The sequence below is a fragment of the Heterocephalus glaber genome, unplaced genomic scaffold, assembly GCF_053883595.1.
Source record: "Heterocephalus glaber isolate CG9 unplaced genomic scaffold, H.glaber_assembly_v1.0 deba00001442, whole genome shotgun sequence".
NCBI classification, from domain to species: domain Eukaryota; kingdom Metazoa; phylum Chordata; class Mammalia; order Rodentia; family Bathyergidae; genus Heterocephalus; species Heterocephalus glaber.
In genome coordinates, this window is record NW_028258296.1 from 19,297,831 (window position 1) to 19,314,147 (window position 16,317).

The window sequence follows — 16,317 nt, forward strand, 5'->3', positions numbered from 1 at the left end:
TTGTCTAAATTTTATTGTTGCTGAGGCAAAAATACATCACACACTTTAAGGAAAAATAATGAATGTTTAAAAGGCAGGACTTCTCTTCTTTTGATTTTGTCCATGCAAAGTCCAAAGGAAAGTTAGAGAAGAAGAAAAAGAAGCCATGTAAGGAATAAAATTTTCATTATGTATATATTTCTAAATTTTAAATTTATTTATAAGTTAAACACCAATCAAAGCATTTAAATAATAACCAAGATTTAGATAATATGGCCCTTGAAAACTTAAACTCAATTTTAAGAGAAAAGCAAATATTCAAAAATTATCAGGTCACAAGAACACAAGAAATTGTATAGTTATACTTTTTATTGTTTAACACTTACAACCAAGAAAACTAAGACTCAAATTGTAAGTTAGGATTACAAAACATAAAAGGAAATTATTTTCTGTCACTTTTGAGGTATTTCCTATCTTTTTAAAGAATATACATTTAAGAATGAACCAGTACTTTACAGAAAATTAAATAATGAAGTTTTTGCAAGTATCAATTTTTTGGTACTCTGACAAGGTTGAGTATTATATAAATTTAGACTTAAGAGAATTTTTACACAACATGACTTTGCTATCTTAAAGGAGGAAGCATTTGGATTAATTTACATTAAAATATCTGAAATTTCAAGTTAGATAACAAAATTCCATACTCATCTACTAGTCAAAAAGAGAAAATGAAATCCTTTCTTGATGTCTAGAAGTTGCTCTTATCTAATTCTGCATACATATGAGGTGGAACCAAAGAGTTTTCATTGGGTTTGGTTCGGTTTTAATTGTAGGGAGGAGAAACTAGTGGAAACTTTTTGCATATTTAAACCTAATTGAGACACATGATATAAAATCTGTACGATATTTGCCTCTTATGGTTAACAAGAGATATTCAATTACGTACTAGACAAAAGTTCCTCATGCCATCTCCATATTTGATCTTGTTACAATTTAAGTTTTACATATTCAAGGTAAATAAAATGCTAGTGAAATAAAATTTTTTCCTAGTAAAACTAATCAAAATATGAATCACAGTAGTACCTTCAACCAGTTATATAAAGGAATGGTAACTAATATATAAGGCTGGATTATTTAAGATGAAAACTAATTTGTAGTCTCAGACTTTATTTGTGGGCGATAATTTAAAATAAAAAGGTTGCTTCATCTCAATCTTAATTTCAGAAAGCATTTTCTCTTAAGATTTACCAAATGAGTAAGGGGCACGCTTTCCTATAACAGAATGAAAATGTATTTTGATTTTAAGTAAACCAAATTCTCTTCTAAAACCCTCTGATGAAAAAGTAGTTTCAGAGTTTTTCAAATATGTAAAGCTATTTCTCTTTTATGAGACAAACAGAGTGAGAGACCTGTATTATCATTTATGCTGATATGTTTTATAAAAAATTTATAATCAAAACTAAGAAATATTTTATACCTCTAAAACACTTCTGTGGCCTCTTGAGACGTCCTTGGTTCATTATTATGTCCTCTTTTCTTAGTTGCTCATTAGGGAATGGCACTGCAGCACTCACAGTCCACAGTATACCAGGTAGTATATGTAAGTAATGAGCACATGGCTTTTATTCACAACTTCACCATATCAAACTCAATCAGTATAAATAGGCAAATGTGGGTAATAAAGTTCTAGTGCTTAAAATAAGGCCAGACTTGAGTAGCTGGAGAAATGAAATTTGTTCATTAAACAGCTGAGTAGTTTCGTTCATTTAAATTTATTCTTAGCTTTCAATTTGTGCGTGTGCGCACATGCCTTTATTCTCATCTATTTTAAATAAAATTTCATTCTTGTACAACTAAAGACAGAAGTTCTAATGCATACACTGTAGCAAATTAAAGAATCATTTGGACTGAAGCTAAAGTAAGGACATGGCCAACAAACTGGGTTTATACTATTTATCAGTCATTTCAAGTTGTGTCTCCTTTACGGCCACATCATGAATTTAAAAGACAAATGACTAAAATTACTCCACAAAACGATTTATTGTTGATCATTCTTATATATTAATTTCATAATATCCCAACTTTTGCATTATTTATTCTAAGAAATGTGCAACATATTTAAAAATTTATGGAGTTACACACACTACATTAACTTCCTTCAGTCCTGATATCCTTATTCTTCTTCCACAGAGACAAGCACATATTATTTGGAAATGCACTAGCAAGAAAAAGTCCACTGAATGTGGATGTTAGGTAGTCATAAAGAATCAAGTAACCAGCAATAATTTAGGAAAAATCCAATTACCTTGGACTAATACTCTCTCAGAAAATGACTTTAAAATCAAAATATATGTAACTTCCAACCTTGTGTTGCCTGCTCTCCAAACTGTGAATTAAAGCAGGCCAATTTGCCTGCCTCAGTTCTCCTGCTTTGGGCTATATCTAGATTTACTGGAAATAGCTTTTATGATATTAAAAGGAATTAAAACATTCACAAATTTTACAGATTTACAAGCCATTTGAGAAAGAAGTTTAAATACATTTCTAAAAGGTAAATATTGCTCTTTCTAGGGAGTTCCATCAATACTGCTGTTTATATTTTTATGAAAACCTGAAAGCTCACTCATTGGTTTTAAAAAACTGTAAGCCAGAAAAGGAAGTAAATTGCTATGAAACTTATTCATGATAACATTGGACAAAATGATACTGTACACTAATTTTTTAAAAAAACCTTCAAGGGTAATTCAATGGCTAGTAATATGTGTTATCTGAATTTTCTGTTCACAATCATGTAGCTTATTTTCTGTGGTGTAATGAGAAACAAATGTAAATTGGCCTCAACACTGTGAGACTTAGAAAGGATAACACATTACCTATAACACCAAAATGAGTTTGAAGTGTCAACTCTTCTGCAAAAGAACTATATTTAACCATCAGCTCAGCCCATCAAAGATATTTTCTAAATAGAAATGAGAAGCATGAGACAAAAGCCATAAGAAGGATTCTGTCAGTACTATCTTTTTGTATTCCTTTATGTAACTCCTTATGAAAAGTAAAAATAAAAGTGAATTTACATTTTATTTTTAACCAACTAGATTGTCTTCCACTTTAGATCATAATATGATCTTAATACAGCCTTACTTAAAATGCACACTATTATTAAAATGCACACTATATTTTCACATGGAGGAGTTAAAACGTTGGAGAGTCAGGCTGGAATTTTTTTCTAGTACTGTACAGTGTTCTATAGTAATGATAAACCCGTTTTATGTTTAATCCTATCATCAAGGAACATCAGGCTTCTAAATCTTTTGTGTTTTATTCTAAATGGCTAATGTGAGTGAGAGAAATAATAAGGTATTATACTATTAATGCTTTAAGTCAAAAGCTGTGTTGTCTAAAAAATAATTTACACTGCAATGGGATCTTCAATATCAATTCTTTTTTATATAATCTGCAGCAAAAATAACATTTCTAGCAGGAAGGAGTCAATTATAAACTTAGCAAACTCTAGACATTCACATTTTGTGTAAACAATTTAACACAGTTTATTACATTTTCAGAAAGGCTAATCTTATATTCAGTTTTCTGCTTTTTCATATATTATAATAAATATATATGTTATTTGAGTGACTGTGTGTATGTATTTTCACACATATACATATCATATATACATAAAACAGCACTTAACGGTCACCTTCTTTGCAGTTTCAACTTGAGGAAATAAATGAATTACTATTATGCATAACCTATGGCAATCTTCCCTTCAGTTTCACAAATGGCCATATCGGGATGTAAACAAAACATTAGATCGAGTCATTCCAGATGAACTGTATTTCATGTTGTACGTTGGGGTTCTCATGAAGAATTGGGTACTTCCTGGTAGTAAATACCTAAAAATAATGATAAAAATTAGATTATTACAAGCAACCTGGCATTAACACCATTCACTAAAGTGTTATATGGTTAGTGACTGACATATCCTACACACAAAAAAAATGTTACTATAACAATGATACAATTCATATAAAAAGATTTCTTCCTAAGATTTTGAGGAGAGGCCATAGAATCTCACTGGAATCTGACTATAGATACAACATATGATATTAGTATCCCAAATTCACCATCATTCCCTGTAAGTAATGTGTGAAGCCAGTCAAATATTTAAAACACATTGATGAGCCACATTAAAAATAATTATTTGTTTCAAGGATATTGTAGGTACTGATTATAAGTTAATAATAATGATGTATTATGAATATAGGTAGTCTAAAAGAAAAGGTTCAAAACATTCATAGCTAGATTACAGAATTTTTATATTCTCAGGCCATATAGTGCTTATAATTATAGGTTACATATACCCCTTGCAACCAAATGTATTTCAGAATATGTGATTTGCCTAGATTGTAGAAAGATAGTGTAGTGCATATACTAAGTAACATGTCCATCAGGGCTTTTTGCAGCATCCTGTAAATGAACCATTGATATTTACTCAGTAAAATGCATGAGTATTCACAATAAAGCAGACAGATCAAGATCATAAATATCTTTGTATTAGTTGGCTTTCCCATCACTGAGACACAATGCCTGACACACAACTTAAAAGGAAGAGAGGTTTAATTTGGCTCACAATTTCAGCAGACTCAGTCCATGGATGGCTGCCTCCAAGGCAGAAACATCATGATGGAAGGGTATTGCACAGGAAAGACACTTAGTTAATGGTGCTGGGAAGCAGAGGTGGGGAACAGTGCCAGAAAGAGGCCAGGGACCACATTTAGTACCCAAGGTCACACCTGCATGATCCACTGAGACACACTCAGAGGTGTGCTCTACTAATCCCCTAGGCCAGTAGTCTCCAACATTTCTGGCACCAAGGAGTGGTTTAATGGAAAACAATTTTTCCACCATAAGGGACACTAGGAAGAATGGTTTCGGGAAGATTCCACAGAGCAATCTAGATCCCTCATATGCACAGTTCATAGTAAGTTTTGTGCTCCTATGGGAATCTGATGCCACAGTTGATCTGACAGGAGGCAGAGCTCAGGCAGTAATGCAAAATGCAACCAAGAGGAGCAGTTGAAAATAGAGATAAAGCTTCACTCACTCAGCTGCAGCTCACCTCCTACTGTGTGGTCCAGTTCCTAACAGGCAATGGTCAAGCAGTTGGTGACCCCTGCCCTAGGTGGCTCTCAAGCCACTTAAGTTGACAAGAAGCTTAACCACCACATTCCACCATTTATCAACATGACTCCCAAACACATCTGCTGGAATCATACTTCATCCCCAAATAAACACAAGGTCACAAATGAAACATAATTATCTCTTCCCCGACATCCCAACAGTTCCAGCATTTCTAAAAAGTCCAAGTCCAAGTCTCCTCTGAAACTGAAAGCAAACTCTTAACTGTGAATTTCTGTAAAAACCTAAATGAACTTAAATAACCCCAATATACAATAGTACAGGGTAAACATTCCCATTCCAAAAGGGAGAACTAGGAGAATAGAAAAGAATAGAACCAAAACAAGACCAAACATTAAGGCCATGTCTCCATCTGGAGCACCCAGTAGTGCAATGTAAGTTCTAAAGTGTGTGGGCAGCCCTTATAGCCTTGCTAGTTGAAGACCACATGGCTCTTCTCTTATGCTGGTCCACTCCTTGTCTGTGGCTTTCCCTGACAGACATTACACATCCCTTGCATTTCCAACTTCACAGGGTCTCCAAGCACTTTTAGCTTCATTCCCACAAATTAATTCATGCACTGCCCTCTCAAGGGCTCCTTGCCTGGCTTCCCAGGCCTTTCTTTGAAATCATAGTGGAAGTCTCCATAATCCTACAACTGTTATACTACTCTACATATCTATAAAACTAGCATCCACATGCATGATGCCACAGTCTTCCATCAGCTGAAGCTGTATCAAGGCCCGCTTCAACCATGGCTTCAGCAGCCTCTGAATGTGTAGATGGCTGAACATTGAAATAAAGGAAACCAATTCTCTAGTTGACCCTTCTTAAGCAGAGCGCCCAGGGAGACTCTTAAGTGAAAGGTTTATACTTTTGCACCCTTAAGCTACATGTATAGGATCATGCTGATTTTTGAGATACTGTAAAGGTATGTTTATTCTTGTCCTTCTACAAAGTACTGGGTTTCTTTTATATGCTGTTAATCTTTTCTACAAACACATCTCCTGTGGCTCCAACTTTACATATGGGTTTTGTACACCAACATTTAAGGTTTTCAAATTTTTCTCCTTTCCTTTTTTGCCCCTGGTTCTCATTGCAAATTTGGCTGAAAGCATTCAGAATTACCTTGCCATGGTCTGAATGCTGGGCTGCCTTGAAATTTTCTCCACTAGATCAATTAGTCTACCACCCTTAAACTCAGCCTCCTACAGACTCAGGACATGGGATAAGTATATACAAATTTTTATTATAGAGTAGCATGCATGGCCTGTAGCCTAATTTCCAAAAGAATCCTCATTCCTAACCAAAACCTCATAAGTCTGTCCATATTCCTATTACCTTTCTGATCTCTGACCAGAATCACCCATGAAACTCTGCTTGCAACATCCTAGGGCTTCTCTAGCCTGCATTTCAAAAGCTTTCCAAAATACTCCTGTATACCAGTTCCAAAGGCTTCCTAACCACATGGTCAGATAAAGTCAACAACCCCAATTCTCCAGTATCAATTTTTTGCATTAGCAAGTTTTCCCATAACTGAGACACAATATCTGACAAGATATTACAAGAGGACAGGTTTTTATGGTTTTGGTTTTGGTTTGTTTTGTGGCACTCAGAATTGAACTCAGTACCTTTTAAAATTTTTGAGACAAGGTCTCACAAAAGTGCCCAAGTGGAATTCGAACTTGGGATCTTCCAACCTCAGCCTCCTAGAGTGCTGCAATCACAGGACATAGTTTAATTTGGCTCAGGATTTCAGGGAATTAAGTCCATGGTCGACTGCCTCCTCCAAGGCAGAAGAACATGCAGAGCAAAGATGCTTAGTCCATGGCACCCAGACAAACTGTTCCAGAGAGGATGAGGCAAGGTACCATATATAGCACCCAAAGTCAGGCCTCCATGATCCACCCAAATACACACAATAGTGTGCTTTACTCATCCCCTAAGTGGCCCCCAAGCCAGTCAATTTAGCAATTAAGTTTAATCACCACATACTATGTCAACTCAGGACAGATTTGCCAGCAAATGTGTCCTTTCTTTTTAAGCTTTGGAAATTGGGAACAGAAAATCAGAAACTGCACCAGATTTATCTTTTCCCATGAAAGGCCTTGGTTGGCATTTTGTCAGTTTAATCTACATGTCTAGGGAGAAAGAATTAAGGAAATCCACATGAACAAATGCAAATAAATAATACTACTCAAACTGTAATTCCAAGAAATAAAAGGAGAACATGATATAAAGTTAGGACCAAAATATCTATGAAGTTTCCAACAGCAGAAGTATCAATAGAATAAGACTGATAATTCACAGTGATCTTGGAAAAATAAACAATGGTAAGCATATCAAAGGATTTATTTTATTTTCTTCAGTTCATTAGAATCACTGAGTATCATAAATTCATAATTATGTGAAAAAAGTGAAGGCCAAGAATGTATTGGCCACTATCTATGTGAAATAGTACTGATAACTGTGAGACCACTCTGTCAATAGAAAATTACATTCATAGTTGTTTAATATGAATTCTGAAAATGAATGCATTGTAATAAAATCGCGTATAACAGATTAAAATAGAATTTTCCATAATATCCATAAACATTATTTCATCATGAATTATCTAATAATATATACTAAACCTATTACCTAATATCACAAACTATAAATTATTGCTCAAATCATTAAGTTAATAGAGCAGTAAAATAATACACAACAAACTAAATTAAATCAAAATTCCATAATGGATGATGAATAATGAAACAATTGATTTCTCACATCACAGATTACATAAATTATATCTTAATATCACTTGGGTAATTTATATGGATTAATTATTATATCAAGAGCTAGTGGAGTCATAATGATTAATTTGATACCTTTTGCTGTGAAAAGGCTTACCTTCCTATCTATGGCAAAGATGCAAAATAAACTAAGGTGTTTAAAAAAAACCCACTATTCTGTATTAGTTGAGAGTTGTTCTTTCTTTTGACAATGCGTTCTGACACACTGGTAATTACACAGTAAATAGTAACTTCTACCACCTTTCTCCCAAAGGATTTCCAAGTAACTGTCACTACTGACATTTCAATGTTAATATAAACTTCTGAGTTAACGATTTCCATTTAACACATGGAAAAATAAAATCACAAAGTCTAGAACCACAGCTAACTTAAATTATTTTATAAAACAAATATTTAAATAGTGTTTTCTGTGGGCCCAGAACTATTCTAATTGCCTTACAAATATTAATTCATTTAGTTCTCATAGCAAATCTATACAGTAGATATTATTACTGGCTACATTTATAGAAGAATAAACTTCATGAAGCATAAAGGGGTCGAACGCCTTTCCCGTGGTCACATAACTATTGAGTGAAAGAACCAGAACTCAAACCTGCAGAGCCTCGCTCCAGCATCAGTGCTCCTCACTACTATCCTGTTGCCATGACAATTTCACATAATTGTTACTGTATATGAATCACAATTTTTAAACTAATGGGTTCAATTATTATGTATTTTTTCAGAAATATGGAGTATAAAATAACCTAGACAATAGAAAAGTATTCTATAGGCCACAAACTTAAACTTTTTAGTGGAAGCAGAAAAAGTTAAAATGAAGCTTTTTTAAGACCTATAAGAAAAAAGTACAGTACGAACTTAAAAAGCATATGAAATTTCACAGAAAAACTTTGCTTACCTGAAGCAAGTGCTGTGGGATATTTTAAAGTATTACAGAGAAATACAATGGATTCTTTGCCTTAATATCTCCATTAATATCTCTTGGGAGATCACACACTAGCTGAACATCAAAGATTATTTTTGAAATGTTCTTTGCAATGGAGTTAAATAATATAATTTGATATTTTAAGCAGGAAGACTATATTAAGCAAGTGAATTTATAGACTATGATGAGTTTGTATAAAGAACCAAAAATGTGAAAAGTTTATGTGAAACTTTACATTTATTCTACTTTACTCCTTATATAAAAAACAACAGGTAGCTAACTCATGCCAAGGAGAAATGCCTCAAACCACCCTATTTCCGTTTGCTTCACACACATGGCCTCACTCCTCACCTCTAAAACTAGGTGTTTACATCTTCATGAAGACATAAAACATCCACTTGCAAATTCCTGATTAAGGTGGAATTGGTCTTTTATGTGTCACTTTATTGCTGGCCACAAAGGCTCTCAAGAACATGAGGCATTTCATGACTGGCAGGGAATTAACCTTGAAAATGTAAGCTACACGTACCTGTTATGATCTCCCTGAAACAGAACCAGGGCCCCTGATCCCCAGAATAAACTGAGCTTTCTGATTTTGGAAATGCAGGGTAAATAAAGGGCATCAGAGTATTTGTCCTCTGTTTTATAAAAATATTTTTATGGCAGTGATATTATGTAATGTGAAACTTACTACATTATTAAACGGACACTTTAGTGAATTAAGTACATTCACAATGTTGGATAACCATCATCACTACTTCCAGAACTTTTTGATCAGCCCAAATAGAAACTTTATGCCCACTAAATACTGAATTCCTACTTTTCCTTCCTTCCAGGCTGGGATGTAGCTCAGTGGTACAGCACTTGACTAGCACACATAAGGCCCTAGTTTCAATACTCAGTACTACAAATACACACACACACACCCAGAGACAGACAGATTTCTTATTCCCCTCCTTATCCCTGGTAACATCTCTTCTACTTCCTGTACCTTTGAATTTGCCTGTTCTACATACCTCATATAAATGGTATCACCATGTTTGTCCTTTTGTGTCTGCTTATTTAATTTAACATGTTTTGATGGTTCATCCATGTTGTATCATCAGATTTCATTTTGTTTTATGGTTGAATAATACTCTAACATACGTGTTCACCATTTTTGTTTATACACTCACTTGTTCATGGACAACTGACTTGTTTCCACATTCTGGCTGCAGTCAAAACTGCTGCTGTGAACAATGGTGTGCTGAGTCTTTGTTTTCAATTCCCTTGGATATGTACCAGCAGTGTAACTCCTAGGTGACATGGTAAACCTATATTTAACTTTTTGAGAAGCAGTCAAACAACTTACTATAGTTGCCACACCATTACATTCTCCCTAGCAATACACACAAGGTCCAACTTTATATCCTTGCTAACATTTATTATCTTACAATATTTTTTATCATAACCATCCTAGTGGATATATTCTATTTTGTGATTTTTGACTTTGATTTTGGGGAAACAGAGTAAGCCCTGGTTTCAAGTTCCACCTCTGTTGCATGCTACCAATGTGGACTTGGATAAACCACATATCCTCATTATACCTCAGTTTTCTCAGCTGTGCAGAATGTTAACTATTTGCTTCTATGGCCACCTTGTACAGTATGGAGCCAATGAAATAGTGTACATGAATGAAATAGTATTTATAATTCTATATTATGAATATCAGCATCACTAGCAAGTGCATCCCTATTCTGAGATAGATGCATTAGATTATCTTTGCAAAAGGCCATAATGGTACCATGTGTATTTATCTCCTCAGTTTTTAAACTTTTTAAATTGTAAAGTACACATAAGTATCATAACTATCAATAATCATAAATTTAATGACTATTATAAAGTGACCACTTGTATAACCATGACCAAGATTAAGTAACTGAATAGCATTTTTGAGCCCTATATTACAGCACCCTCCCTCCTCATGAATTTGACCACTTATCCTGATCTTCACTTCCTTATTTACAACCCAAGTATGCATCAAAATTTAATTCTGGCTATTTAAGTAAATGGACAAATTATATATTCTTACTCTCTCACTTCTTTAGCTCAACTGTATGCTTGAGAGGTATCTATGTTGGTACATGTAGGTACGTTTGTTCACTATCAATGTTATATAATACTCCACTGTATGGACATTAGAGAGAATGTTTCCATTCTTCTGTGAATAACTGCTTTTAAATTTAGGAATTATGACTAAATTCTACTATGCTCATTCTAATAAGAATACTGATGTTCATACCCACACATTGCTAAGAACTTACAGGGCGCAGAATAGCCACGGAAAGGTATACTTAAGTATGTAGTGCTGGAATGTTTGTAAAAGGTCCCAGTTTTCACTGGCACAAGCTATGTAAGAGTTCCCACTTTTCTACATTCTCATCAACTCCTGGTATACAGGGCTGGATATGCACTGTTTTTGTAATTTTGTATTTCTTTGATTATTACAATTAGTTTAGATACTCTTTAAATGTTTGCTGATCTGTTTTTCAAATTTTTTTTATTAGTGGTCTGGGTTTTTGGTAGAAATTTGTAGGCATACTTATATAATATGTGCAATTTTTTATATTATATGGGTTGCAAATATCTTCCTCCATCCTTTGGCTTGCTTTTTCATCTCTTAATAGGGTATGCTATGGGACATATGTTCTTAATTTTAATATAACCAAATGTATCCATCATTTCATTTATGGCTAGCACTTTAATCCTACTTTAATAACTACTGCATCTTTTAAATCATGAAAATATTCTCCTATATTCTGAAATATTTATTTTTCATGTCTATTTATTCAGTTCATCAGGAAATGGTTTTTGTTTATGGAATGGAAAAAATCAAGTTTTCTTTAACTCTCAGTATTTAGAAGCCCAATTGTTCTAGCACCATTTGTTTGAACAAACTTTTGACCATTTTTTCATTAAAAACAAACAAACTGGACCTTCTTTTGCCACAGATCTAGTTGGCAGACAGGCCTGTGTTGGATTATAGCCTTTCAAAATAGTTCCATTAGTCCATTTGTTTATCCTTTTGCCAATTTTACATTAACTATCTTTATATTTCTTAAAAGTCATAGTACACAATAGTCAGTAAATCCTACCATTTTATGGTTCTGTTTCAAGATTATCTTACCTATTGTTTCCCTGCTTTTTTGTATTACAAATGCTAAAACAAGAGTTGGTCAAATTTGAAATTTTCATATTCTAGCTGTTTATTTTTCTATACAGAAATGAAATTTATTTTCTTATATTGATTTTGATATCATCAAAATTGTTAAATTTATTTAATCTATAGATTTATTTAGATTTGTATGACCACAATAATGTTCACTGGCAATGAGTTTTAGTCCTGTATTTCAAACCTAAAGCCTTCTATTTCTTTTATTTTCCTCTTTGAATCAGCAAAACTTCCAGCACAATGCTAAATGGAAGTGGTAACAGGGAATGTTGCCTTGTTCCTCATCTGTCTTCTTTTTCATGCTAAAAGAATTCAATATTTAGGTATGTTTCTTGTAATATTTTTATAGTTATCCTTTATTAGAGTGTGAAATTTTTTTCAAGCTAGCTAAGCAGTTTTTAAAGCTTAAATGTATGCTGAATTCTATCAAGTGATTTATTTGTATCTTTCAAAATGACCTTTTATTCTATTAATGTAGCAAATTACACTGATCACTTTTTAATGTTATTGCATCCTTAATGCAATAAGCAGAAGTTGGTTATGATATATTATTTATTTAAACTCTGGGTTCAGCTTGCTAATATTTGGTTTAGGATTTTTTTTTTCTTCTGTTTAAGGGTGAGAATGAACATTAATTTTCCTTTGCCAATAATTTCCTGGTTAAGTTTTGGTATCAAAGACATGGTCGTCTCATAAAACAAGGAAAAATAGTTCCCCTCTTTTTCCATTCTCTGGTATATTTGATAGAACTGGCAAGTGAAACTGCATAAACCAGGTCAAAAAGTAGTTGGGAGATTACAGGCCTTCCCACGTAAGCCTAGCTACAATGGAATACTGAGCTGGTCCCCAAACTCTAGTATCCTGGAGATTATACATATACATATATGTTTGATAGACAGATAGATATGTTTCCAACTGACCATGTAGGTTTATATATCAGTTATGTTTACTTAGTTATCATGAGCCCATCTCTGAGAAATAGCTTTTTATGTGTACTTATTAAATTATTTTTTTCCTAAGATTACAAGGTTGAAGACCACACTTTTCCATGTAATAAATGCCAGGTACTCTTTAAATCATCTTCATCCCTCAGATCCCTGGTCAGGACAAACATGGCTCATATATCTGACTGATGTTAACTCTATTTTTTCCTCATTTAATTTTATAGATTAAATTGGCAAAGATATTTCCCCACGTAAATTTTTAGGTATACCTCATAAGTATGTTGAGTACATTTATATGTATGTATTATTTATTCATAATTAATATTTATATACAAATATAAATTTATATGTATATTTTATCAGGCATACTTCATAAATAAATTAATTTACTAATAAATACTAAATACCTTCTACATATAGAATAAAATGCCATAGGTTTCCTTATGTATCTATGAGAGAAAAAACATTATGCCCTTAAATTAGTATGACACTGACCGAAGTATTATACCTAGTTATTAGGTAGAAATGTGTATTTCCCACTCATTTCCATGTAAAAGAATCGCTACTAGTACAAACTTCCTGGCCTCTTCCCAGAACTGAATTATCTGATTTCTGTGTTATAAAAGACAGAAACAGAATGTTTGGCTCCGCTTTTCTTTCTTTGTGGCTCAGTGCTTCTACAGAAAGGCTGCATCGTCATTTACCTTCCTGCCATCACTAAAGGAATTAGACTTTATAGAATAATGGTAGTGGAAAGTTTCGGTTGGTCCAGCTCTGCCTTGGAGTGGATACATTTAATTTGGAATTCAAATTCAAAACTCATCGGGCTAACACCTATACCATGTCCCCAGTGTAACTTTCATCAGTAAGAAAACTACATTTTGTGAGATCTTTCTGATCCTGCATTTTTCTTTCAAAGGGTTCTGAACTTGAGCAGGAATTCAGATGTACTTATTGACACTTCAAATGTTTATACTCACAATAGTAAGGTCATCCTGAGCACTTATCAGAATTCCAGAACTCTTAAGATTCTAGCTTCAGGAGTATCTCTTCTGACCACCAGGGTCTGGAATATTTCTCCTGAACACCAGGAGGAAAGACAATAAAAAGGCCTGAAGCAACTGGAAGGCATAACTTCTTCCTCCAAAGTAACCAGGAAGGCTCCTTCTGGGTGCTTACCCACAAAACCTACATCCATCAACAGAAACTGTGCTATGCAATCTGGAATTGCAAGAATGACATTAAAGAGCCTGAATGAATTATTTGCTAGACTAGGATTTATCATTTTCCTGATCATGCTCCCAGAGTATTATCCTTAAAGAGAAAGCTCTTCATTTATAGACTGTAATGTCTAAAAACTTCCATCATTCTTTTAAATCACATGACACTATTAATGATAGTTTCATTCAATAATTCGCTTCAGTCAAATCAATAAAACTATGTAACTTTGATATTTATAAATTTAAATATTAATGGTTAACTTTACCTATAACATGGTTGTGATCAATCAGTTGCTATTTGCAGAAGAGTTAAAACAGGTTAAAGGTCCTACAAAGGTACAATAACAGAATCTAAGACAAAAATTTAAATTATCTCTCTAGCTACTTCTGGTGAAAAATAGTCTGCGCCATTTTGCTGTTGTAGGTCACTTCTGTAGGAAATGACTTTATTACCTTCCTTGGGATTTTTTAAATAAATACATTTTTAGCTGTTTCAAAAAGAGAATCCAAGCTTTACTGTTTCCATTTTCCTTACTGCTTATACAATTATTTACTTTTTTCTGACTATCATCTAGCTTTTCAGAGTCAGGGGTCTACTTTCTTCTATCTTGAGTAATATAATTTATACCTGATAAAACAAAAGTTACTTATTCATCTTTGTTTCTAACAGGAAACAGGATTGTTTTGAAGAAGTGAAAATGTACTTATTTACTCTGCATATTTTTGCAGCTTAAAAGCAGTATTGTTTCTCAGACTTTTGGAAAACTACCTACTTTAAATGGATAACATTCATGAAACTCAATTTTGAAAGAGAATTTGACAAAATCTTCACCTCTTCCAGATCGGTTTGGTGATGAGGAAGTTGCAGAGGCTCACTGCACAATAAAATTAAAGCAAAGGCATCCTCCCAGTTGTAGTAGGCTCAAGGATAAATGCTGAAATATCCCTATTGGGGAACAAAAGCTAAATTTATTACCACATCGTTGGATGTGCTTATTGAATTTTTGAAAGTAAAAGCATATAAACCAAATAAGCTCATTTCCATGTACAATATTTTTGTCACCTTCAGGTTTGTGACTGCTGTCCTCATTCAGTTCCTTAAAGGTAAAGATTGTGCAAATGGAAAATATTTTGTACATCATAACATGTATGTATTTTCAGTCTTTAGATTTCCCCTAGCTAGATAAGTAAACAGAGACACTCAATTTCAAATTGTGCCGTGGCATTACTTTATATCAAGTTCTCAGAGGCTAGAGAATGTAAAAAGTACCTGGAGTTACCCCAGTCAGGACCAGGGCCCAAGAGGGATCCTCTGGAGTCAGTTGCATATTTGTACACCACTAGCAGGCACTGTTTACAAAGCTCAACCAGGCGCTGGCAACACTGGAGCTGCAAAGGAGTCACCACCTCCGGGGTTTTACTGAATATGCTCTCCCACGAGGATCTGTTGGCATGGAAACAGACAGGACTTCATGTTTGCTGTTAAAAATGCCAACCAGCTGTATCACTTACCTAGCAACAAACTGATGAAGATGGAAATGGTCTCACCTATCTGTAGTCACTGTGGATGATTTAAAAGTATGTAATACATGCAAATGATTTTACCTGAACACAAATAATGTACTGCAGTTTAGTTTGTGACCTCTTTGCACTAGGAGAATTTGGGTAAATCCCTTGATTATGACCATCCCTTTCAAAACACTCTCAGATGTAATTGTGTGCATGATATTCCTGAGCACTGGCTTTGTCCTCTACAAGTCATGTCCTCTCAGTAAGTACTGACCTACTGCAATCCCAAAGTCAGTGTCCTTCCTTCCTAAGTGTCCTTAGTTATTCTAGAGAAGGTAGTAGCACATACTTCCTCCATAAACCTGAATTGCATGCCTGTGTATCTATGTATTAACAGTTCCTAAGTTTACCATCATGGCTGAAATGAGGAAGCACCTCACCATTTTAGGGCGTGAGAAGAAGGGGGGCAGTAGGAGAGGGTGAAGGAGGAGGGGAGCAAGGGAGAGAGAGAGAGTGGGAGAGAGAGAGACACAGACAGAGTCATACAGAGACAGACAGA

At 34.1% G+C, this 16,317-nt stretch overlaps 1 protein-coding gene across 3 annotated transcripts in view; it reads right to left on the bottom strand.

Annotated features, from left to right (window-relative positions):
• Nucleotides 1-332: 332 nt before the first annotated feature.
• Ttll7 (tubulin tyrosine ligase like 7) overlaps nt 333-16,317 on the bottom strand; it is a 160,276-nt gene continuing 144,291 nt past the window's right edge. For 2 of the 3 annotated variants that reach the window (XM_013070924.3, XM_004841381.4), the window contains exons 20-21: nt 15,520-15,693; nt 333-3,872 (exon numbers count right to left, since the gene is read on the bottom strand). In XM_013070924.3, the coding sequence (XP_012926378.2) occupies nt 3,752-3,872; nt 15,520-15,693 (295 nt within the window). In that variant the 3' untranslated portion in view covers nt 333-3,751. Of the gene's footprint in view, nt 3,873-15,081; nt 15,196-15,519; nt 15,694-16,317 lie in introns of all 3 variants that reach the window. The other variant, XR_001183229.3, reaches the window with a different exon arrangement.